Source organism: Musa acuminata, chromosome BXJ3-11 (genome assembly GCF_036884655.1).
Source record: "Musa acuminata AAA Group cultivar baxijiao chromosome BXJ3-11, Cavendish_Baxijiao_AAA, whole genome shotgun sequence".
Classification (NCBI taxonomy): Eukaryota; Viridiplantae; Streptophyta; class Magnoliopsida; order Zingiberales; family Musaceae; genus Musa; species Musa acuminata.
In genome coordinates this window covers 5,591,854-5,617,299 of record NC_088359.1, presented here as the reverse complement: position 1 = coordinate 5,617,299, position 25,446 = coordinate 5,591,854, and the positions used below count along the sequence as shown (strand labels likewise).

General features: G+C 37.6%; 3 protein-coding genes and 1 non-coding gene across 12 annotated transcripts; 2 read left to right on the top strand and 2 right to left on the bottom strand.

The window, feature by feature from the left end:
* Positions 1–333: 333 nt before the first annotated feature.
* LOC135653057 (transcriptional corepressor LEUNIG_HOMOLOG-like) lies at positions 334–12,413 on the bottom strand. Of its 5 annotated transcripts, none has more exons than XM_065174498.1 (18): positions 12,154–12,413; positions 11,871–11,989; positions 11,666–11,763; positions 10,395–10,504; positions 10,013–10,308; positions 9,852–9,927; positions 9,624–9,735; positions 8,984–9,033; positions 8,586–8,891; positions 4,816–4,887; positions 4,441–4,668; positions 4,196–4,337; positions 4,016–4,125; positions 3,061–3,210; positions 1,613–1,768; positions 1,413–1,529; positions 1,097–1,294; positions 334–771 (listed from the first exon to the last, which is right to left on the bottom strand). In XM_065174498.1, exons 2-18 carry the CDS (start codon positions 11,900–11,902, stop codon positions 628–630), a joined length of 2,397 nt encoding a protein of 798 aa, XP_065030570.1. In that variant the 5' UTR covers positions 11,903–11,989; positions 12,154–12,413; the 3' UTR covers positions 334–627. The 5 variants fall into 5 exon arrangements, with proteins under 5 accessions (XP_065030570.1, XP_065030572.1, XP_065030569.1 ...); XM_065174500.1 differs by having other exon boundaries at positions 4,816–4,878; XM_065174497.1 differs by having other exon boundaries at positions 11,871–11,997; positions 12,154–12,401.
* An 862-nt stretch (positions 12,414–13,275) lies between these two features.
* On the top strand, positions 13,276–16,474 carry LOC135582170 (large ribosomal subunit protein uL14x/uL14z/uL14y). 4 transcript variants are annotated; one of them, XR_010502387.1, is made up of 4 exons: positions 13,276–13,428; positions 13,702–13,986; positions 14,379–14,547; positions 14,666–16,019. XR_010502387.1 is itself a non-coding variant. In XM_065175131.1 (4 exons), the coding sequence occupies exons 1-4, from the start codon at positions 13,416–13,418 to the stop codon at positions 16,294–16,296; spliced, it is 423 nt and encodes a 140-aa protein (XP_065031203.1). In that variant the 5' UTR covers positions 13,277–13,415; the 3' UTR covers positions 16,297–16,474. The 4 variants fall into 4 exon arrangements, 2 of the variants coding, with proteins under 2 accessions (XP_065031204.1, XP_065031203.1); XR_010502386.1 differs by having other exon boundaries at positions 14,379–15,121; positions 15,241–16,019; XM_065175131.1 differs by lacking the exon at positions 14,379–14,547 and adding an exon at positions 16,214–16,474 and having other exon boundaries at positions 13,277–13,428; positions 15,991–16,032.
* Positions 15,643–15,773, top strand: LOC135653471 (small nucleolar RNA snoR137). The gene has a single exon (XR_010502434.1). It is a non-coding gene; the product is annotated as a small nucleolar RNA snoR137 (small nucleolar RNA).
* A 281-nt stretch (positions 16,475–16,755) lies between the features above and the next one.
* On the bottom strand, positions 16,756–24,289 carry LOC103970581 (glutathione gamma-glutamylcysteinyltransferase 1). Of its 2 annotated transcripts, none has more exons than XM_009384404.3 (8): positions 24,188–24,289; positions 22,955–23,111; positions 22,220–22,458; positions 21,019–21,182; positions 18,773–18,824; positions 17,847–18,074; positions 17,259–17,759; positions 16,756–17,154 (listed from the first exon to the last, which is right to left on the bottom strand). In XM_009384404.3, the coding sequence occupies exons 1-8, from the start codon at positions 24,260–24,262 to the stop codon at positions 17,074–17,076; spliced, it is 1,497 nt and encodes a 498-aa protein (XP_009382679.2). In that variant the 5' UTR covers positions 24,263–24,289; the 3' UTR covers positions 16,756–17,073. The 2 variants fall into 2 exon arrangements, with proteins under 2 accessions (XP_009382679.2, XP_065031202.1); XM_065175130.1 differs by lacking the exon at positions 24,188–24,289 and adding an exon at positions 23,792–23,911.
* Positions 24,290–25,446: the final 1,157 nt, after the last annotated feature.

Genomic DNA, 25,446 nt, shown 5'->3' with positions numbered 1-25,446 from the left:
AGAAGGAAGCACATATCTATGGTTTAGTCTAGAATGTTTTTCGAGTTTGACACTATATGATCGTATCTATGATAATAGTAGTTTTCGACATTTAACCGAGTCCTAAACTTCATTCCAAATTATCCAAAACCCTTACTGATTTAAGCATTACAGAAACCTATACATCTCGACATAAATTTTTTTTGTATGATCCATTCCTAAAAGTACTCATCTTCTAACATCAAAGTAATAAAAGACTCATCTTCTTACATTAATAGACTCATCAAAATAATATTAGTTTCTTACAATGGATGAACTAATGTCGTTTATTGCTATAGATTATGGAACAAGAGATACCAATAATAATAGTAATAATAATAATAAAAAGAAGAAGATGGTTATGGAACAACTGTTCTCCGATTCCCATGCGTCCAAAGAGTCTGACAGAACCCTTAAATTGGAAGCAAGACATATCAATGCTTCCAGTCACATACATTTACTACAGCACACCATCACAAACACCTGAAGCTAATTTTATTCCCCTGAAACCAAACCAAACCAACCAACCGAATAAAATGTAACTTGCGTTATTTGTTCCCTTTCTGCTTCTTCTGCAATCGACGGCGTAACGATCTAATGCTTTATTACCTACTTCCACAACTTGACAGACTTGTCGTGGCTCGCAGACGCTACCATTCCTGCGGCTGGTGACTCTGCCAGTGCTGCAATCAAACCGTCGTGCGCTTGGACTGGCATGGTTTGGTTCTCTCCCATGTTCCACAGCACCAAAGTCTGCAGTTAGTTCGCATGTCAGTGAATGAAGAAGAGGACACCACAAACAAGATATAAATCGACTCTCAAATCCTATATGAGTTATCAGGTAAATGGTGATCGATCCTAGTCAACGAGGAGAACAGGAGGCTGTAAACCAACAGATACTAAGCAATTTAATAACAATCAGTAGTAGAATTGAGGAGATTTTGACTTGAGTTCTGCAAAGTGCTACAATGATCGATGAGAAAGCTGTGTCAGATACGATTGTATAACAGATCACTTGCTTCTATAATGCATGAACACAAATGAATTGTCAAGAATGGTTGGAGAAATAGACCACTACCTGATACCCGCCGATAACCAAGAGATTCGCATAGCTTGGATGAAAAATGCAAGAATGGAACTTGTTCCCGTTGGAACTTAGCTCATGAATGCACTCGCCTTTTGCTAACGACCACACCTTTACACAATCCTGACTAACAGATGCCAGGAGTTCTCCAGTGTTGTCCCAGCAAACAGATTGCACATCCTTTTTGTGAAGCTGCAAATAAACAGAGATGATGGTTATCATAAACAACAAAGATCAATATTCTTGAGTTTGACATTTCAATAAAAGTAATAACAATGCTAAAATCTACTAATCTCTGGTAGAAGAACACCTGCCATGTGTGTTTCTTTCTATCTGTTTCCACATCAAAAATTGACACCACATTTTCCGCAGCTGCTGCCAGAAGTTGTCCAACATTAGGCTGGAACCTAACTTGTACTGTACCACCCTGAAGTGTACACAAGTACCATCCACTATAAAAATAGACATTTATATAAAGCACAACACAGGAAAAGAATTATAAATATTAACCTTCGAAACACGTGAGAGTGTGTACTGACTGACATCCCACAATCGAATTTCACCATTACCATCACAAGAGCACATTAGATCTGTCTTCTTTGGATGAAAATCCAGGGATGTCACTTGCGAATTGTGCCCCGAAAAAGTGTGCAAACAATAATTTGGCTACAAAGAGATGAAGATGGTCGCAAAAATCAGCTACTTCGTATAAGATTGTTGAATGAAAAGAAAAGGTGCTCCAATTTTGTCTTATTTCTGTTTTCCATTGGGCAGGATCACATGAATGGAACTCTAATTCTAATTTCTATCAGTATGCTAACATCAAAACAATGAGATCTCTCACAACAAACAAAGCAGACATATATGAGGATCAAATGAAAAATGTGGTAAGACGGAACATTTAGGTATAATGTTAAGGTAGCTTATAATCAATCTGGCTTGAAGCAGATTTTGTACAAGGAATAAGATATGCATTGGGTAGCTCAAACCAATGAAACTTTCTAAAGAAGATTTGTCACTGAGAATTATGCTTAGAAAAAGCAAGTAAAAAGAGAAAAAAGCAAAGGACCATCAAGTGTGCAGAACAAACTGGTACAGTTTAGACAAACTCAGGAGCTAGTTTGGACAAATAAAAAATACAAGACAACATTAGAAAAAATAAGTTGAGAAAATAAAATCCAGGGATTTCTTCTTTAGTGCTGTCATGACAATTACTACTATCTGGATGACATTACAAATGGTACATGATAACACAACATTAATCACTTTGAAATACACAGTTCCTATGATTTATCACTATTGTAAGTTCTTAAAAGAGCATAAATGCCATTGTATAGATTTTTATTGTTTAGTGGATACATAAAGATTGATTGTATATATTTCTTTATGCATGTTGAATCAAATATGAATTTGGATATTCAATTGACCCCCACAGACAGTGCCATATGCTTCCACGTACAACATATGCAGCATACATTATCTTGACTGCCCAGATACCAACTATAAGTACATCATAACTTGGTTAATATAGCATTAACTATTACCCACTTCTTAATTATCAGAGAAAAATTTTTAGGCTATAGACCTCAAAGCTGCATCATAATCAAAGCCATTGTGACATATTAGAGTTGGCCATACTGTAATCCAAAATAATAGTCAAGAAAAATACAGTCAAAATAAAGTTCATTACAAAAGCCCAAGCTGCAACATTAAACTTGAAGAGCCTAAATAAAAGGGAAAAGTGACAAGACATGGCTTAGATTTTAAGTCCAAAAAGCACCTGCAGCAAAACCCGTTTCAAGGATGATATCATAAAAGAACAGCTAGGTTTCTGTATATGCTACAAAATCATAGATGAAAGTTGTAGCTAAATATAATAAAAACCCAAGATGAAACAGAGGACACATGAAACAAAGATACAAGCCAAGGCTTAAAGTCCAGAAAGAATAGATCCTTACTTGTGTTGCATCCCAGAGTTTCACATGTCGATCAAACGATGAAGTTGCCAGTCGAGTTGAGTTTGGCATAAAACGAACATCGGTAATGATAAGACTATGCTCTTCCGGAGTACTCTCTGTTTTATAAGTATCCATGTTCCATAGAACAGCCTACAAGATGACAAATAAATTGTTAAATAAGACAAATTTCACTAGTTCAATACTGCAATCAACATAAATTACATAAAGAAACCTTAACGCAAGTTAGTAACCATAAATTCAAATGGCAGAAATACTTGCAAGCATGGTTTGATGTTATGAGTACTGAACCCGTGTTGGTCCCAGGTTGGACCGGAATGGGTCTAATACATGTACATGCTAGTGTACTAACAGATGATACGCCAGCATGTGCCATGAAACTTTTTCTAAGAGGAGACTATGCAGTGTTGGGAGGCACGTGACTAGTCCATGATGCCAACCCAACAGGCCAGACTGGACTGGCATGTACTGGTCCAAGCAAAACATAGAACCATACTTGCAAGCACAAAAACAGAATGACAATCAGCAGGTACAGGAATTTTAACATCTAACTGGTCAAACATGTTCTACAAACTAGAGAATGAAATTATTTACCATTAATATAAAGCCAGTGGAAGGCTCTAAGGAAAATGCTTATGTCTTAGCTCTTAATGACCACTCGTGCTTCAATATAAGAGCAAAAAAGATGTACCTCAAGATACACCCATAATATCTTGGTTCCTTTTTACAACTAATGCACAATAAAAAAGACCAGTGGCAATAACAAACTATGTTTCAGTTGTAGCTTAATGAATCTCTAAAACTTGATACTAGGGAATCCCTCTTTTAGCAGTTAACCTTTTGAGAATAATAATATATCATTGCACCAATTTGGCATCCAGAATTCTCAAATAAATGCTGCATGAGTTCAACTAGTTCCAATACCAATGCTTAATACCTTCATCTCATGTCCAGCACTGGCCAAGAATTTCCCATCAGAAGAAAAATGACAGCAGACAACCTTACTGTTACTTGTGCGAATACAATTGACTTCAGTGAATGTAAAACCTGGACAGAAAGTTTAAGCATATTCAGGATCATTTTTGTAGTATAAAACAAACAGCACTGTCATGTATACCTTTTGAAGACCCTTGATTTTGATCAGAAGGGCCTTTTTTTAATGCAGCAAATATGTCCCTTGCATCTCCATCAACATGCGATAAAAATGACTCTACATTATCTTCCAAAGAAGCAACATCCCCAAAGTTCTCCAGATCATCCTATACAAAATTTTAAACCAACATGGGGTTAATTGCAATAGATTCCTCTTATAACTTTAAGATCAAAAAGAAAGAAAAAGAGAAAGAAAATTGAAATTGATACCATCTGATTTGAAGACGAAGCAAGCCCTGGTCCATCAGCACCATACATCATTGAACTTTTTGGCATACTGCTAACATGGTGCAAGTTTCCAGCCATCCCCACCCTATCACCAATTGTATGGGTAAATGGTGTTGACGAAGGAGAGTTGGGAGAATGACCCAGAGTGTTTCCAGTGCCAGTACTGTTGGCAGCCCCAGATGAAGAAGGTTGTTTCCTTTTCCTATTGTTCTGGATATCACAGTTAAGAATTGTCAGAAAATATATTTTCATCACTCCAAAAAACAGAAAGAACACAGACAGATTGGTTGAGGTCATTTGATGATGAGATAGTTGAAAACATAAAATAAGGGAGTTGCAAAAGTGGTTCTTTATTACTTGCTCTAACTGTTGTTGCTGCTGGAGATGTTCCTGTGGCTTCTGAGATGAGGACTGCTGCATCTGCACAATCTTTATCTAAATTCATAAAGTACCAGACAAGCAACAAGGCAGAAAGGGGAAGACATCTATCTGCAGTTATCAACATGAGCTACGAGAAAGAAACCATTAAAAGCAACAGTTTCCAAAGAAATGGTGAAAAATAATATATCTGATGCAATAATAACACGACACTTGAACATATATCTTTTATGTCAGAATAACCGTAGTAAAACCACTAGGTTTCTCAAACGGAAAAGAAAAGAAGAGAAAAAAAAAAGAACACCCTCCACAGATAACAATGTGATTTTCAGTTAGTCGGATTTTCTTCTAGTGTCAATCATAGGACACTCCAGGAGGTGTCCTTGTAGGATGGAAAGATGCCAACAGGGGCGGGTTATATATGATATATTTTCTTATAATACTATATTTGAAGTTTCAAGACTCCGTTTTGTAGAAACAAGGAAGAATGGAATGCAATGACACAGAAAAACTTTGAAACATGGTTCAGATTGATCAACCACCTTATTCAAGTAAACATGGTCTTATATGAAACACTTTATTAGATTGTACCTCTTGCATAATAGATATACCAGATGTTTTATGAATTATGTTTGAATTTGAGAACAGGACTGCCAAAGAAATGTTTGGTTTGATTAGAACTTATAAATATCACCAGATTTGGTCTTTAAGGCAAATCTATAATGTACATTTCATGTCTGCATTAACAAAAGTTGATAAATGTTGACACTCCAATATAGGGCTTAAAAGGACTGCTGAGAGCAAACGGAATCTGGGGTAAAAAACAGAAATATCTAGGAATTCATTATTGATAGGAAAGGATAAAACAGTTTGGTTTAAGATGGATCTTAAATGAGTTTAGGTTGAGAACAACAGGAGTCATTTATCTTCAACAGGATAATTTTCATCTTTATTTTCAGTTGTTAATACAGACAGCCCTTGGTGTCTTATTTCAGTTTACGATCCATGTTCTTAATTTGAGTCCTATTTCAAGTACCGGTTGCATTCAGTGTTGTTAAAGATGCACCTAAGGAGTGATGCCATCAATGCTTTAATCTTGTGCCTTGCTTCAGTTGTGGCTCAATGACTTCAATAAATAGCACCTAAGGTGAGCACCGCAAGTCCATGAAGCCACTCCTTATGAAACTGGCCTCTGGTTTCCTTTATAAAGATAAGATCATCATTTGATTCCAATCTGCATGAGGTCCAAAAAGATGACAGTGAGACAGATACTGTCATGTCCATTGACAATGGTGGCAAGGTTACGGTCCTGTTTTCCTAACAGATAGACACAAAAGAGAATGGCCTGGAGAACCAAGGTTCGCCTTACCAGTCCGAACCGATGTACCGGCTGGCCAGCAGTATGGTACATACCGCTCCATACCGACATAGTATACAGATATACTATAATTGGTTGTGGGATCACACGTGTGATCAATATATTGGTACACTGTATATAGTATATCGATACACCGTCCCAATCCTGAAATTGAACCCATGACATAATATATCGATACACGTGTGATCAATATATTGCTACACTGTATATAGTATATCAATACATAGTCTCAATCCTGAAATTGATCCCACGACATAGCATATCAATACACCGTATGCCATCGGTGCATCAATGTGGTTATTGTCATAGTTTGATCGTTGTGAATCACACGTGTTCGAGGCGACTCCGAAGGTAAGTACAATTGTTGCATTTATTGGTGCGGAGCATGAAGAATGTCAAAACTTCTATTTTCACCACTTATTTGTTGCTCTGTATCATAAGATCGATCACCGTACTGCTACTCGAAGAAGAATGACCAACTATTACCGCTGCTTAAAGATGAATGGCCAACTATCACGTCGAGCTCCATGATCTGAGTTTGGATGGCATGCATAAAATACTGCTTCTCGATCTATGCACCACTTTCAAACTGTGTAGATGAGACCATTGACTTCCCAGTGTCGACACCATTGTCGATCGAGGCATTACTGTCCACGTCATTGCCATATCTTCGGACCAAGTGGGTTGTTGAATGCGATTGAGAAGTTGTCTACGATCCCATATACCTTTGATTAGAAAGTTCTTTCTCTAACTTAGGTGTTAATCCTCCATAATTAGCCTCCAAAACTTGATTTAATCCATAAATCGCAGCTTTGTGAAATTTTAAGAGAGTGCAAATGTGAGAATTTAAAAAAAAAATGAGTGAGAAAGAGATTGGGAGAGTATAAGAGTTTGAGAGAGTGAAAAAGGATGAAAGAGAGGAACGAAAGAGCCGACCATTACCGAACGATACAGGTCAGTAACCGTCGAATTTTGATTGTTACCAAGCGATACAGGCCTGTATCGAGTGATATAGAGCTTTTAAGTATATACCACCCGGTACAGGGTTGTCCACATACTGATCCCCTGTCGGACTAGTATGTACCACCCATACAGGGCGATATACCGCAGAACGATGAACCTTGTGAAGAGCAATACTTCCCTCATGTAGTCATGCCACCCAAATGATGATAAAGACACGAATGAAAAATAGGTCATGGATGAAAAACACCACGGCAAGGAGAAGCAACTTAAGACTTTGAGAAGATGAAAAGAGCTTAGTTGTAATCGAGTTAGATAGGAATTTTCATAGTTATAACCATACAACCAGAACATAATTCAGGGCTATGATATGTTATCTATAATTGGTCCTAATTTGTGACTTTGCTTCAAATGGCTCATAGCCCTCATGGTCTCACCACTCAACACTAGTTCTACATCAATTGTTGCATAGCCCTACTTACCTTGCAACACTGATATAAATTAGACATAACGAACAAGATATCATAACTATTGCTAGATTGAATGTTTCAAAGTAATATCATGGGAGTTGTTTATAATTATAATACTTATCACCAACTGATTCACCTTGTGGACCTAGACACCTCTGATCCAACATGCCATTGCTTTTGGTGGCAGTAGTCATTAATAACGCATGGCTCATATAGCTCTAAAATTCATGTATCTATAAGTTTTTCAATAATATGTTTATGATTTATTAGTCATACATGTATAATGTTCTAACTTCATGCATTTTTAGAATTTTTTTATGTATGTATTTTTAACATACGGACTTTAGTAGATCCTAAATGAATTTTGGTTTAACATTGAGGGATAAAAAAAAAGAAGACAAGATTTACTAGAGGTTAAAAGGGCCAAATAGGTACAGGTTGACACAAGCTCATACTTGTGGTAAAGTACTGGCCCAACCAACGTTTGTTATTGATCTTGAACAGAGGTTTTAATCCTTGACCCATCTGTCCTTTGACAAAATGAAAAAGAAAAAGAAAAAGAAAAAGAAAAAAACATTTAATTTATTGTACTTCTGAGATTGGAATTCTTGGTTGTATTTTAAATTTTACGCATTACAAACTATAATGTAAGATATGCATATGCTTCAGTGAGCTGCATTACTATGTCCAAAAATCCTGTCTGCTAATACCGAAAATCGTGTCATGATAACTAAAACAATGGCAAGAACCAAAGGATGCACATAAAACATACAAAAGTCTCCCTCCTGCTCAATTAAAAGAACAAATATATTATCCATGTTCATTGACAGACAAGTAGCCAAATATATGTAACTGAATATTCTTGTTCCAAGTAGTATTAAATAGTATGCAATGAGAAGCTTGAAATAATCTCAGTGTGATTACAAGTTGGAAAAACTAACCTTCATTATGTATTCAGCTTGATCCTGTCTGATCTTTGGTGAGGTTGACTGAATCAAAGAACCTATTGACCCATCAGTTCCAGTGGGTTGGCCCTCTTTACCACTTAAACTACCCCTAGGCAATGTCCTAAATCGTTGAGGATCCATATCTCCAGAGCTAGAAGAACTACCAAGATTGCCCTGTACTTGTGCTTGTGCTAGGAACTGTTGCTGTTGCTGTGGTGACATAAGCTGAAACTGAGCTGGTGCAGATATAACAGGCTTCTGCACTTGAGGACCTAAATTGGGCCGAAGCTGGTCGATACCCTGTGCATGAATATGTAATAGAAACAAGTCAACATAGATAAGTACAACAAGATGAAATTACAGAAATCTTAACGCTCTGAAAAACTACTCACAGTTAGAGGCCAACCCTTCAATGGAAAACCACTGACACCTTGGTTCAGTCCTGTATAGGCAAAAAGTCATTTAGCACCTAATCTCGTATAAGTCATAAAAAATCAAATTCACCAAAAGGTATGTCTTGACAGCCTTGCACTTCCAAAGGCACCAGACCCTTGAAATACATAATTCTTCATATAAAGTCAAGAATCATGAAAAGAATGTGATCATCAGAAGACAGAAACAGATAGGAAATTATCTCAAAAGATAAAATAAAAAACTTAGAATGATCACTTCCCTTGACTTTCAAATAACAAGGTAAAGCTGTTTCTATGAAACACACACACACACACACACAAAAAAAAACCTCAGTGAGAGCTCATTGTTGCAGCACAAAGACTCGCCCAGTCCTATGTGAAGCATAAATACAAGTATAGGATACTAATCCATAATGATCCTGATATGTCATTACTTCCAATCTTGTTAAACTAGGACAGAATACAGTATCTAAGTAAACAATTATATAAACAAAATTACAAAATCTAACAGTAATTTGTGAAATTTAATGGATATTTGACCATTCTTTTCCTCTCAAGTAAATATCCAGATGGTTACAGAAATACTAGTTACAAAAAGTCATGGTAAACATTCACTTACCTGCAACATTTAATGCAGACTTTGACTGTATAAGGCCCTGTCCATATATCGAGGATGGATCCATGGGCAAAGTTCTTTGAGGCATATTCAAATTACCCTCCATCTTAATGTCCTATCATAAATATAATACATGAGAATAAAACAGATCGATCAAGTCTATGATAAAGCAAGATATCTAAATATAAAACATTGAAGATACAAAACATAAAAAAAAGTGCACTAAGTTACAGCTGTCTGTTGATTTCGAGCTTGAATTTGCTGCAATGTTGCAGAGATACTCCCTGGATTACCTTGGATTAACTGCCTGCAACAATGGATGAAACAATTGAATGAACTTTAATAGGTGCAGTGGCAGGTCTCAATATCAAAGAGAAATAAACAGATTTTACCCAGCGTGAGTGGTTGCGGACTTAGGAAGGGCCATCCTATTAGGATCGAGAAGCTGCGAGGATGTCTCAGTATCCATTGAGTGTGGGTGCTTCATACGTTCTTCATACATCTTGGCAGCCAAGACACTAGCAGTTGAAGGTCCTAAAATGCCATCAGAATTTACAGCATTTACAGGACTCATAAGCGAAGGATGAGTAGGATTATTTCTCTGCAACTGAGCATGTCGCTGTTGCATCAATTGTAACTGTTGCATCTGTAACTGTTGCTGATGTTCCCTTGCTTTGATTTGTTGAGCCTATCAGACAAAAAAATGTTCAGGAATGACTACTCAGAAAAGTGGTAAAGGGAAAAAAATGAGGACAAGGATTGTGACGATTTTACCTCTATATATGCTGCTGCAACTTCAGAATGCTTGTCATTTGTCCTTGCAATGAAGATATCCCAAAAGACTGACCACCATTCAAACAGAAATCCTCCAGGAGCATCAATTGCTGTGAAATGAAGCCAAAAGTCATGACTTTCTTAATAAGTTTTCTTTGACATATAATAATTTCCAGAATTATAGCTAATATTTATGAGTTGAAGCTATTCCATCAAATTAAAAACAAAGTGACTCCTCAAAAGATCTAATTAGGCAGAAATTTACACAGCAGAAAATATGTCATCTGGAAATGTGAAAAAAGCAGAAGAAATTGGAATGATGAATCTATTCTGAAAATCAGATCCAAGGATAAATATCATTCATTTGCATTCTAGCTACACTTTCCGAAAACAGTATTAATGTAAAGAGACGATAATACAGGTATAAGGTAAAAGAAGGGAGATAATATCCACATCAAATGCTAGTAGATTACTTATGTTGTAGAGCTTTAGAAAAAATAGGAAGTGTCAGGGATGCACAATGAAATGCAATCCCGTCTTCTTGCCACTCATCCACTATGACCACATTGAGACATGGTCAATGAAATCCAGTAATGTCTTCTTGCCAACACCACAATGACCACATTGAGACATGGTCACAAGGAAATCCAATCCCATTTTCTTGCCAACACATTCACTATAACCACAACTAGACATGGTGGTACCCTTCATTTGGACTCGTGGCATACTAGACCCATCATCACTTAACTAAATAGGCGGCACACTTAACCTATCATCATTTAGGCAGAAAAAAATCATATAAAAGTAGGAATAAGTTGTGCAGTAATGAATTCAGTAAGACCATCATCTTTTGTTGGTCTTCAATAATAATATGACTTGAGCATCAGGGTGGAACTCAGCAGGATAAATTTTGGTTCTCTCACATCTTGGCAATGTCGCTACATGATCAGGGACTTGTAGGCCCTCCTGATCCGGAAAAAATGTGGCCTAGGCCAATTCTTAAACCGGCTCAACAAATTTAACTGTCAGAACTGATGGGCAACAACTAATAATCACAAGCTATGTCAGGTGACTGAGATTCTTTAGTTCTCCTAGTTAAAAAGAAGCATTTGGTAAAAGAATTTTGGCTGCTCTGTCTCCGGTCAGATAATTTGTTGTACTCTATGAATGATATCCCAAATTGAATATGCCAGAATATTATCAGCAAACATACCAAGAACCTTATATCACATAGAACATCTAGAAAGGAACCAAAAAGGGAATTCCATTACCTACTGGATCAGCTGCAACCTTCCCTTCAGCCATGAAAGCTTTTGCAGTGGTTTGCAGATTTCTCTTCATCAAATAATCATAAATATAGACATCAAGCCTACAGTACGAGAAATAAAAAAAACAAAAAACAAAAAGCCAAGTAAGAAGAGAATACTACTCCAGTAGAAGTACAAAATATAAGTATCTTAATCGCAATGTACGAACATCTTATCAGCTTCCCAATTACTCTGCGCCATATTCCGCTCGACTCACCACCAGAAAAGCGCTACTCCACTCGTCTTACAGCATGATCCATCAACCAAAACAATCGACAAAACAAAACCCTAACACGCTAAGAGGAAAAGAGTAACAATTATATCGCCGCACGCATTATCGATCTCGGCCTCTAATCATCAGTCACAAAACCAATTCCAAAATCTACAAGCCACAATCTACTTAATGCAAAAACGGAAAACCAAAAATCGCAAATCCGAACACGACCTCTTACCACATAACTCAGCTCAACACCTACTGCGACCCACCGCAGTTCCGGGTGGTTCTTCTCCGAGATCCGAGCTCGAGGCGACCAGAGTCGATGGGTGCGAGATGGGCGCTCGAGATCGGGGGCAGGACACCACAATCGTTAGACGGGAGAGACGCCCTCTCAACCTGCCTCGGCAAGAGTGAGAGATCGAAGGAGGCTCGAGCTCCCGCTTCGTTCTCACAAACCAAGGTTCGAGAAGCTTCGGATCGTGGCTCGGTTATCCGAACCTACCGGCTCTCCCTCATACGCAGTGGCGCTTTCCAATAAACGCATGAAACTTGGCCGTTATTGCAAACGTGTTCGATTGAGATTGACTAGCTTTTAGTTTGCTGTTTATGGTCGGGTAGCCGAGACGCGTCATGAAGGCGTAAGCTGACACCGGGGATCAACAGGAGAAGCATCTGGAAATCTGCGGCTGTGATTTCATTTAGGCGACACGTGTGCTGTCCAGATTACGCCTAGGTGACGGGAAGAAGCGACGCTGCGCCTGATCAGGACCGTTGGTTGTCTGATGACAGCAGCATATGGCTTTTCGCGTGGTTCGGCGAATTCATTTCGCTGCTCTGTGTCGATCAGGAAGATGTGGGAACGCACAGCAATCCATCGAGGTTAAAATATTAATTTGGTTTGTGGATTGCGTATGGCAAATGTCAATCGAGAACCGCAACGCGTGGGTACGAGTCAAATTGACGTGATCAAGTTTGACCAGCTCTAACCAGGGGTTTGTGAGACGGAAAGTAGATGGGCCCCGTTGCTGTAGGCTTTGGCCCGCGGGACCGACCGTCAACGATCGCAACCGCGATGCGCTCACCAACGCCGATTGAGACGGGCGGACGGAATCCGGTAATGCGCGGCTGAGATTTGAGATCGACGACTCGTGTGCGGTTCAGATGAGCCGAGCGGCCCGAAGCATTCCCGACACCCAGCCCACATGTTTCAACGCCGTGTTCTCTTTCCAACCACCGCTTGTGGCTTTTGGCGTCCGGGAAAGCGACCGACGAATTCGTCGCCCCGACTCCGTCTACTTTTCACACTGTTCGCGCCGAGCCACCGGGAGGCTCCAGGTAACGCCGGGCAGATTGGCCCAATATCCATTTCCGGTTCGGCCCATGACTTGAGGGCATTATAGTGATCGGACGTCTTTAAACCCTAGGTTCCCACCACGCTGCGCGCTATAAATATGACCCACGCGTTAACCCCTTCCGCTGTCGCCGACTCCTTCGGAGATGTCGAAACGAGGTGAGTCGGGTATTCTTTTATCGGGATTTCTTCTTTCACCGAATCAATGCTTCCGTTGCGTGGTTTTCTTTGCTGTAGCTTTGGGAATACATTAATATTTTTCTTGTGTAAGATTTCGTTCTTAGACGTTGTTTTGTTGCAAAAGATTTCATCTTTCGTTAGAAAGGTGGGGTTTTGTCGAGGTCTGGTTCCAATTTTAGATACTATCTACCCGATCTGTAGAATACGTGTGATTTTGGTTTGTTAATTGATTTGTTTATGGTGATACAATAGGACGAGGAGGCACCGCTGGTAACAAGTTCCGCATGTCGCTGGGTCTTCCAGTGGCGGCGACGGTCAACTGTGCCGACAACACAGGGGCCAAGAACCTCTATATTATATCCGTCAAGGGGATAAAGGGCCGGCTAAACCGGCTTCCGTCTGCTTGTGTCGGGGATATGGTGATGGCTACCGTCAAGAAGGGTAAGCCGGACTTGAGGAAGAAGGTTATGCCTGCTGTCATTGTCAGGCAGCGGAAACCGTGGCGCAGAAAGGATGGTGTCTACATGTACTTTGAAGGTAAAAGTTAATTGCTGGCTTGCATTTTCTCCTTATGCTATGATTGGAGACATTATGCACTTATCATATGCCATTATAAAGTTTGTCTATTTAGTTATTATCTGATAAATTTTACTTCAGATGATATTGCCACATCATGTCTTGCTGCAGATTTTTACTATGTGATGCATCCATTTCCCCATGTACAAGTCAAAGTGGTAGCTATACTATGAATTTTTTTCTTCTCATACTCATACAGTAAAGCTTATCTATGTTGACGGAGGAGATTTTCTGGGTGAGAATTTCCTTAACATGATGGAGCAAACCAATTATGTTTGTAAATTACTGAGTAAACGTCACATACAAAGTCTTTGAATGTTGATGGTTCTTCCTGAAAAGGTAAACCTTTGTAGGGAGTTCCTCCATTTGGAGGTGGTCTCATATTCCATCGCCTGGAAGAGCAGCATCGTTGCCGTTACCTCTTGGGACTGGCCATGAGACATACATCTAGCTAATGAGCTAAGATCAAGGTGGTAGCTACACTGTGAATCTTTATCTATGTTGACGTAGGAGATTTTCTGGGTGAGAATTTCCTCAACTTGATGGAGCAAACCAATTATGTTTGTAAATTCCTGAGTAAACGTCACATACAAAGTCTTTGAATGTTGATGGTTCTTCCTGAAAAGGTAAACCTTTGTAGGGAGTTCCTCCATTTGGAGGTGGTCTCATATTCCATCGCCTGGAAGAGCAGCATCGTTGCCGTTACCTCTTGGGACTGGCCATGAGACATACATCTAGCTAATGAGCTAAGATCAAGGTGGTAGCTACACTGTGTATCTTTATATATGTTGACGTAGGAGATTTTCTGGGTGAGAATTTCCTCAACTTGATGGAGCAAACCAATTATGTTTGTAAATTCCTGAGTAAACGTCACATACAAAGTCTTTGAATGTTGATGGTTCTTCCTGAAAAGGTAAACCTTTGTAGGGAGTTCCTCCATTTGGAGGTGGTCTCATATTCCATCGCCTGGAAGAGCAGCATCGTTGCCATTACCTCTTGGGACTGGCCATGAGACATACATCTAGCTAATGAGCTTAGATCATGGTGGTAGCTACACTGTGAATCTTTATCTATGCTGATGGAGGAGATTTTCTGGGTGAGAATTTCCTCAACATGATGGAGCAAACCAATTATGTTTGTAAATTCCTGAGTAAACGTCACATACAGAGTCTTTGGATGTTGATGGTTCTTCCTGAAAAGTTCAAATCTTTGCAGGGAGTTCCTCCATCTGGAGGTGGTCTCATATTCCATCGCCTGGAGGAGCAGCATCGCTGCCATTACCTCTTGGGACTGGCCATGAGACATACATATTAGCTGTTGAGCTAAGATAAAGGTGGTAGCTTACAATGAACCTTCACATTAAAGTTTAAATATAGGAAGAATTGATTCAGTGTTGATTGAAGAGATGTTTTGGATAGGAATCACCTGGAGCAGCAGCATTGTTGCTGTTGCCTATTGGGACTGGCCGTGAGTCACACCTGCTTGTGCACTAGGTTTATGTTAGCCTTTTTGTTGTGATATGTCAGAAGTGTAATAATATGTTATTTTGTAATCTGGATCACAGTCGCACTCTCGGTTTAAGTAGTTTGAACTTTGGCCATCATCTGATCCTTTGGAGTTGCTTCTGTTCTGGAAGAGTGGCTTCCACTGGAGTCATTCTGTAGTGAGAAGCATATATTTAATTTGGCCAGTGTTAAACAGCATGATGTTATAGAATAGCATTATGTTACCTGTCTCCTGGTAAATTACTCATGCATAGTGAATTCACTTGGTTGGGAGGAAGATGATAAAATTAGTGGGCTCTTAATGTTCGTTATAATGTTTTTTTAACTCTGGTACTTACTCGCATAGTTTTATGTTAGTGCCACTTGGTGGAGTCATGTTGGCTATCCTTATATCGTATTTATTTGCTGCTTTGTATAATGCTGAATTATGGACTCATATTAAAAAATTTGCCTTCTGTAGATAATGCTGGAGTTATTGTGAATCCAAAAGGAGAAATGAAAGGTAAAATTTATCTCTTTTTTCTAACGATATCATAGTTTCTGAAATATTTATAGATTTTCTTTTATTTTTTCCTTCTCACATTTAATCCTCATGTTAATTCTTGCAGCTATAGAAGTTGAAATATACTTGTCATTTAACACTAGATTGATTAATTCTTTTATTCTATCTTTTCCTTTTTCAGGTTCTGCTATCACAGGACCCATAGGGAAGGAATGTGCTGATCTGTGGCCTAGAATTGCCAGTGCAGCCAATGCCATCGTATAATGGTGAAGGCTTAAGTTTTTCTTTTTCCCATTTTCCAATCTTTGTGCTCAAAAGGAATTTTGGATTTTTTGTTGGTTCTATAAATTTTCTTTTTCTTGTGGTTAACTGGACAAGATTTTGATGTCTTATCTGTCACCCACGAATCTGGGTTTTAGTGTCAAGTGCTTGGATTCCTCCATATGAGATGCACTAATGTGGCATTTAACATAAAATTGAGACATTCCATTATTACATTTAATGGGCACATATCAAAATTGCATATGCTAAAGGTTGCATGAATTTTTATTCACCGGTATTTTCTGTTCAACATAACATCAATATTATGTTGGTGATCACTTTCTTGGACTAAACGATCAGAAGACTGATCGACGTCTGAGCAAATGCCATAATATGGAATGCAAGTGGCCTGACGAAACTGTTGACCAAGAAAGAAACGTACGAGGAGATGTTCATCCAATAGGAAACCAAGAACAATCAGAGAACTTCAATTAAAACGACATCATCCAAATGATCATTATATTTGGTATCATATATTCTCTATATTTCGATCATCCCTTGATTCTCAAAGGTACCTATTAGATTCTCTATTTCTCGTCAATATTCAGAACAGCACACCAAACAACACATCAAGGATGAGAAAATATAGATGTAATACGGTCCCAACAATATGATCTTTTCCTGTCAATCGTTCGGCTCATCTTTTATGCGATGACTAGCCACAGTCTATCAAGTTCGGCTCATCTTTTATGCGATGCAAAAATGGTCGCACCAAATGAACTAAGGCAATGTAAGATCATTATCCACTTCCTTATCTTTACACCTCTTTAGATAATGGAGTTGCCACCGCAAGTGCAAAACCTGTCATGCATATAAACGAGTTCGTCGAAGTCCATTCATAATATAAAACACAAGAAATGAAGAAATGAATTGACGACAAAGAATTAAAAGCAAGAGAAGCCAACCTCTTGTTGAAGAGCATCGGGTAGATTCTCGGTTGAAACAAGACCTTGGATTTCAGCCAACAAGCTCTCATCCTGAATGTCCAACCAGGTAGAGGGAGGTAAAGCCAATAACAGAACGGTTAAAACATCATTGTTTGCGGGGTGCATCACAATGCAATTATTCAATGTGGTATCACAACTGCTCCTTGCCGTTGCTTTTGATACCGGTACCAGCATATCAACCTCCTGTTCATTGCCGCCACCTGAAACTACTGTCCCAGAGACAACAGTCGTATGCTCATCACCGTTATCCTTCAAGCATCTAATACATGTTCTGCAACAAATTCCATTTCTAGATGTTAGGCCTCCGGACAACAGAGCTGCTCCTTCGCAACAGACATTAGCTGCAATCTCCGTCAATGAATCTTTTTTTCTTAGCTTGCAATTTGAGGTTGAAGAAGATAACAAGTCTGTCACACACTTATATAGCTCGGTTTCATGAACTTGTTGCAGTACCTCTTCCTGAAACCAGAGAATTACCAGGGACTATTCAGAGACAAGAAACAAAATAGGTTAAAGAGAGGGAATAGGGGGAAAAAGAAGCAAGACCTTCACGGCAAGCCTATCCTTTTCCTCTTTGCTTAAGCTAGATCCTTCTTCCTCTTGTCTCCTAACTTCTGCAACCCATTTGATGAAATTTCCAGCACATGCAGGCAAGGACATTAGTAGGAGAGACATAACTTCGTGAACATTTTTTAGGTCCTCAGACTTCAGGAGAATAGGTACATCATCAATCAAGTACTTTGCCATGCTCACCCAACTTTCATCTCTGCAGCTCTAAAGAATATTCGAGAATTCACACAATATAAATATTAACTATGACATCATAAATCACATAATCTAGATGACAAACTTCCCCTTATGCCTACGTAATAATCTGGGTGACAAACTAGAGAAAAGTTCACCTTGCTTTTTTATAGTTATTTTAACACAGCATCATAAATTTCGTACTTATTTTCAGAAAATTAGCATTTCAATTATAACAGGATCCTTGCATATTAGCACTGAAACACTTGAAATTACACCGAAGTTTGCAAAAGCTGTTCTAAAAATTAAGATAACAAACTATAATGCATATCATTATTTTCTGAAGTCAATTGACATATTCATTAAAATGGTATTGAAAATGGTAGATAATTAATTATATGTGATGGTCCAGACAAGCGAAACCTAGATGTCATGATTCTCCTTCACCATCAAAGCACCAAGGTGATTGCCTGTAACATGTTATAATACATGATAGATCCACAATAACTTGTAATATAACATAAGCATATTCATAATTATGTATATTGTGCACCTGACTGAATACTGTCCGTCTTTGTATATGTTAAAAAAGGCAAGTACAGAAAGGTAATTATATTTGATGACGAACTAAAATCCTATAACCAAATCTCTTCGATAGCCCTATATATTGAAAGAAGAAAGCTTAATTAAATTTTTAAGAGGGAAGAAAAGGTATGAAAATCATTTACCAACGTATAAAGCAAGGATGGGGCTCTCTGATGACTCGAAATAAGCATAAACCTGAAAAAAATTAAAATCTCCAAGTCAATAACTAAACGTTTAACACAAACAGGATTTGAATGTGTATCTAAGAATCAAATTCAGTGAGAGGACCAAAAGGATATAAGGGACCCATCAAAGTAAACAAAATACAACTAATTTTACTGTTCTATGTATGTGGTGACAAAAGGACAAGTTCATAAGAAGCTTCAGAAACCGAGAGGTTCCAAACCTAAATGCCTCCATCTTTAAGAAACATTTGAAGTATATGTGGGAAGAATCTTGCAAAAATCTGATTTGTGAACCACGTACAATATACCAGGAATATTCATAAAGAAAGAAAATAAACATAAGAAAAGAAATCCACAAAACTGAACCTAGTACATTCAGTTAGCCATCCCACAAGAAAAGCAAATGAACCAAGCAATGAAAACATATACTTAGTTAGCCATAAGAGTCCATATGCTCTTCGCTAAGGTCCTTGGAAGCATGATATGTTCAATGCACACATATGACAAGAGGGCAAAAACTCTCAGGCATTACTGTTGTTCTCTCTCTCTCTCTCTTGCCTTTTCTTTCTCTGTCACCCCACCTCTGGACAAAGGCTGTTGTCTCCCTCTTGATTTCTTTACTCCTTATTCTCTCCCTGTCTTCCCCTTGACAAAGGCCACAACTACTGTCTTGCTCTCTCCCCCTCCCCTAATAGAAATTGCAACCAAGAAACCGAACCACTGAAATCAATCAATTGTCGCCTTGGTCAAGTGACTTAACCCATTTAGTCAAAATTCTGAATTTCTTCAAACCAAAATTTTCATTTCAGTTGAAGTGTTTGGACAAATATATAGATTGGTTCGCCAACATGTGGACCAGAGATTCCAAACAGAATGGTTAATATCAATCCTAAACCTTTTCTTGTGGGCCTTCCATCAATATTAACAAATAATTAAGACATATAATAGGACAGTACCCTCCTAGAACTGTGATTCCAACCCATGGAAAAGGATTCTCAATTCTAACAATCCAGTCTACTATGTTGCATAAACAAAATAATATCAATCTCAAAACAAGGCCTAGGCCTTACACCAAAGCACATATTTAGAAGCCAACGATACCCAAATCTTATGCCAACTCTAAGTCTATTCTATAAAAGAAATATCTATCAATTAAAGAGTGATTTATGTCAACTACAAGAACTTCTACAGTGACTTTGTTTTGTAATATTCTGCTCTTCTATGTCTGATTGAATCTTTTTAAAGTCCAGCTACCTTGTAATGGTTTATCTCCTTTAGATATATCCAAATGAGTTTGAAGTCTTAAGACTTCCAATTTGAACTGTTGTGCTCAAAAGCGAAAAGATATCTCTCTAAATCCTGGACGTTCTCCCAATGATAACACTTTGTCCGGATCATGATCGATCATGTGCATCCAATGCATCAGAACGCTTCAAAGGGACCTCTTTACACCTTGCAGCAATTAACAAGATCAGCTGCTGCCATGTTTCAGTAAGCACGGTTGTCTTATCTAGGGTCTTATAGGGATCTAGTTCGGATCTGATCTGCATTACGACAGATATAACGGATCTTTTTGTAACTACTATTTTTTTCACATCATGTAGAAACTTTAAACCACAGCAAATTATTACAAACCAGTTAAATAAAAGCTCAGATGAAAAATATGATGGGCTCATACTTGTAGGAAGCTAAACAAGATATCAAATGCCAGACACAATATGTTTGATGCCAAAAAATAATAAGACCATAAAACATCATATAGACACTGCCAACCAATGCTCACTTTACCTATTAAGCTTCCAGTACAAACCCTTTATTCTTATAAATGAACATGTGGAGTAGCAATGTTACCAGGTCAGCGCTAAAATATTGTTTCTCAAGCCCACTACATGTATGTCTATCAGGTTTTACATTTATGTAAATCTATTAGAAGTAACTCACATGTAATATATAAGACAGATCAGATGCAAGTAGAGATTACCTACATCAAGAACATCAGAGATGACACATCTCCATTTCCCCCTGATTTTCAGATGATCATTTACTAGTAACATGTAGGTAACTATGTTTTCCTTAAAAAGTCGCATCATGCAAGTAAGAATTGGCACACAGCATAATGTTTTCCACACAAAAAATGGCAAGTTGAATCAACATGCTCCTTTTCAAGTGATGGACAAATAAAAAGTGAATGATTCAAAGCATACCCCCGTGGACGCCCAGTTGCTTCATCAATTGTATCCATGGCTTCCCAAAGAAGAGCAAGTGGAACCCAATGAGGAGGATATTTAAAACGGGCCACATCCAAAATGAGTGCCATGTCACTTTCTGCATGATATCCACCAATTGGTGAAAAATGGCCAGTTCCTGTCTGCATGTAAATAAGATACAAATATCAGGTATTTCTGCCAACACTGAACAGCGAATAAATAGGTGCCTAGGTCGTAAAAGAATAAAATACTTTCAAAGTCTAAGAACCAGTTAATAGTTTACATCAACTCCTGCAGATCATTCTATAACGATTAGATATGAAGCATATTGCTTACTAATGCATATTCAAGTAATTCAACTGTATGGCAAGTAATTTGAGGTGATATCGAAAGAAGTAGTGGTGAATAGCCACCAGCAAATGTGATGCAATCAATATGTTTAGAAAGTACAATGCTAGTTCCAAATAAAGGCAGCATTTCTATGTTCCAGACAAGCACAGCCACAGAATACCAAACCAGCAAGTGTTATTGCTTTCATTAAACACTTCCATTAATTCGTAGAACCAATTTGTTTAAAGAAAGCAATATTATCCATTAATGTGCCCACACCATGGTGCTTTTGGCTTAATCAGTTGGAGACAAAAGGGAGCTACAATATATAATTTTGCTTTTTTATAAAGCAATAATGAACTAAGACCAACAAGCTTCCCTGAACTTATAAATTTTATATAACTATTTAGTTCTTCAAACATATACCATTGAATAACTCATGATAAATACTAATACAGGAAAAAAAAAGTTTCCATGCATAATATTATTTCAACTATTAAGCTATAAAACCAAAAACTTCTAGCTGTGGATAATATTTGCAAAAAAACTAAAGATTAAAAAAAACACTGTTGCTAATGCATCTTTCTATATAAACAATTACTGATGCAGAGGTATAACTAACAAGTTCATAGGCCCCTGATCTTAAAAAATAAATCAATGGTTTACCATCATGCTTTTCCATATACAAGCCAACATTGCAAATACATCACTGAAGAAGTGAAAACTTGCATTCAACTCATATCCTCTTCCATATAAAGTCACTTGCAGTTCATTGAAAGCAATATTCCTCACAATATATCAATTTGATGCTAATTAGGATTGGACAAACATTCAAAAAGAATATTTGTTTGAGGAAAAGTAGAGGGACCTGTTTAAAAGGTTTCCTGTGATACGATGCTATCAAATGGCAGTGTTCTGAAGAGGTGCATTTGGCAACATGGTTACGAAAATCATCTATGGTGCTTTGATTCGTACGGAAAGATTCGACTTTAGCTCCAGCACATTGAGCCAAGCAAGCAACTTTCCCAAATGTGATACCTTCAGTTTGAACTTTCTCCAAAGGTTCACAACAATCTAACATGGACTCATCATACCATCTCCAAGGACCTAAAAAGTGAAAAAAGAACCATCATAACAAATTTTAAGTGAAGGTAAAAAAATGAAGATAAAGACGACTTCTGTAAATATTTCAGTTTTGTTATCACAGCACCACATCAAAAGCAATTAAGTTCAAGAAACATTGCATATTACCAGGTAGCAATCTGTTGTTACCAATAGCAAAATGTATATATTAGTATCAGAAATAAGTCATATATGATTCAGAACTGGACAATGAATTAGTCAAATGCTTGTTTATACATACAATCGGAACGGGAAATTGTTTAAGGATCCACACGAAAAAATCAAATCAAATCTGAACCTAAAAAAATTCCTTTGAAAGGATATCACCAACCAAAGATGGGGAGAAGAATGTCGAGAGATACAAGTGTATATTTACTCAACAAGAATTTATTAAGTTGCATAACTGAAAGTGAATCTGCACAAAAAAAGATATCACCTAATTTAGGAAAAAATAACATGAAGACTAGTGATGAAATAATACCTTTCCACTTTCTCTGTGGATCTATTGCAAGAGCATTCAAGACCATAGACAAGCTGGCCAATCCACAGTATGCAGGCTCAGATTGTGTTTGGAAGTGAGAAATTAACTTGAAGAACCCCTCCATTGTTCCATTTTGAAGAGACTCGGAGAATAATCTCTGCAAATTTTGTCAGAGAAGAAAAATAAAATGAAGAAGAAATATAATGTTGGCTCATAAAGAAAGATAAAATCTGTCCTAATGATATCCAATGCTAGTACTTAAACCTGAATATAACCATTGTATAAGGAGCTAAAACAGAGTATCAACAATAAAAACAACAGCATCTTTTACTTTTAAATAGTATGAAATAACGAAAGTAGGTCTACCAGGAAAAAAATTTCATAAAAGACATACAAGACATATCTTATCATGGAAGACAGGAGAAACCTATACAGGGCGTATATCTTGTCATGAAAAATGCAATTATCTGTGGAAACAGGAACTAACTCATACAGACAAAAAAAAGCATCAAGAAGTCAAGCAAATTCCATATTACAGGATCAAACAAGAATTGTAGGGATTAGTGAAACCAAAACCAGGGCATGAATCATGTTCTATTCTCATGAGCATTCAAAAAATTAAGTTCATATGTTTCTCATGGGATCCACCGCCTAGATACTGTGCAGTAACTTTTAGTACTTTCTTACCATCTGTTAGGCTTTGAGTTTCAAGGTCAGGATGAAAATTTGTAAAGAGCGTGAAACACTTCTAGCCAATCGCTGACTGTTTGACTATGAGAAACCATTCATGAGATCAATACCATGAAGAACAAACTTGCACGTGACCATGTTACTCACCACTAAGTAGAAAAGATGCAATTTTTTTCTCGCTGCATAAAATCTCTCGGGTTCAATAGTTATCCAAAGAACATTCCAACAAGCTAAGTCCTCGAAAACCCTATGTCTGTAGCACACAAAGACTAAAACTTGTTACGCCTTTCTTCACCACACTATACTCATTAACAGTCAAATCACACATTAGGTATGCAACATCCAACATTGGTATTCGGGACGCACTGATGATTGAACTTATCAAGGAATCAAAACTAGAAAACCCAAATCGAATCTCCGATGTGAACGAGAAATTAGTTCGCAGAAAGCCCCATTTCTTGCTGATTTTCTTTCTCCGTCTTTGGATTAGAGAGCAGAACGATGGGGATCAAAGAGTGTAGCATAAAATTTGGGATAACTAACCTTCCCTTCCGACGAGGCGAACTCAATAGCGGGCGGAGAAGGGAGTATTCGCCGGTAAAGACCCGCGACGGCCATGTCTCCTCGCCAGTCTTCGCCTTTGCTTCCTTCCTTCTATATATATATATATATATATATATATATTGTTGATTTATCACAACCAAATTGATTTATCACAATAATCAATTATTTATATGAATGAGTATTCTCATAATTCTTTTCTATGTTATGAGTCCAAAAGTAAGATAATAGAGAAGAGAATATTATTATTATTATTATTATTATTATTATTATTATTATAAAAGAAAAGAGTTTCAACTTCCAATATATCACTCTCCAATAAAAATCAACACATTTTCAAATTACCACTTAATATTTTTGAAAATAATTTTGAGAAAAAATAAATAAATTAGCAACAGATAATTTGCAAGAAAAGTGAAGGAAAATAAATGCTCTTTAAAATGGTTAACGAAGACAACAATCACCAAACCACTCTTAAGCCATTTATTTTTGGTTCTATGGTTGCAGTATTATGTTAATCCCGTAGATTATGGTTTTGTTCATCCTTAATTAGAAAGAAAGATAGCCCCATTAATTCCCCTCTCACTGGATGAACTCACACAGGAAGTCTCGTCTCTGCCATCTCTCTCCGGCGAACGGAAGCACTCCGCTATAACCCACTCAAAACACGATCTCCTCCTCGCTATCTGGTGCTCTGCTCGTCCATTATTCTCGAAAGGTACGATCTTGATGCGCATTTTTTCGGCTTTTTTTGTTGCGACCTCGTGTACCATTTCTTGTACGATTGGAAAGGTCCGTGATTTGCTTGCTTTCCTTGGTTTCGCGAATTTGTTGCCTTCCTTTGCTTCTTGATCCTATCGATTTTGATGCAAACTTGTAAGAAAAATCTGTAATTTATCAACATTTCTCTCTCCTTTATATATATGAGGTGAAAACAATTGCTCAAGTCAATACTAGTTGATTTCTTTTTAATCTATGTTGGTGGGAGTAATGGTAATTGGATGTAGGAAACATCCTGCTTTTCAAGAAGTAGGATTCTTTTGATGACTATATGTATGATCTATTCTTCTGAGAAGAGAGAGGGAAAATCTACGAAAAGAATTGTTTATCTTGTAATCTTGACATTACTATTTTCTCTCATTTGCAATTTCTGAAGACATGACCTAATTAATTTATAATCACATAAGCAACACTATGGCTTGTAATTCCAAATTTTTGGTTCCTCGATTTTTTAATATTTT

Bases quoted from the DNA above. Each gene is read 5' to 3' on its own strand.
- LOC103970581 (XM_009384404.3), bottom strand. From the start codon at position 24,262: ATGGCCGTCGCGGGTCTTTACCGGCGAATACTCCCTTCTCCGCCCGCT. The intron at 21,183-22,219 runs GTCCCTCTACTT...ATTTACATGCAG, and splicing joins ACAGGAAACCTTTTAAACAG to ACAGGAACTGGCCATTTTTC. The intron at 17,760-17,846 runs GTCTTGCTTCTT...CTCTGGTTTCAG, and splicing joins AGGATAGGCTTGCCGTGAAG to GAAGAGGTACTGCAACAAGT.
- LOC135653057 (XM_065174498.1), bottom strand. From the start codon at position 11,902: ATGGCGCAGAGTAATTGGGAAGCTGATAAGAT. The intron at 11,764-11,870 runs GTTCGTACATTG...CTCGTACTGTAG, and splicing joins AATTGGGAAGCTGATAAGAT to GCTTGATGTCTATATTTATG. The intron at 9,034-9,623 runs GTAAGTGAATGT...TTGCCTATACAG, and splicing joins GTCTGCATTAAATGTTGCAG to GACTGAACCAAGGTGTCAGT.
- LOC135582170 (XM_065175131.1), top strand. The intron at 13,987-15,990 runs GTAAAAGTTAAT...TGCCTTCTGTAG, and splicing joins TGTCTACATGTACTTTGAAG to ATAATGCTGGAGTTATTGTG. The intron at 16,033-16,213 runs GTAAAATTTATC...TTCCTTTTTCAG, and splicing joins TCCAAAAGGAGAAATGAAAG to GTTCTGCTATCACAGGACCC.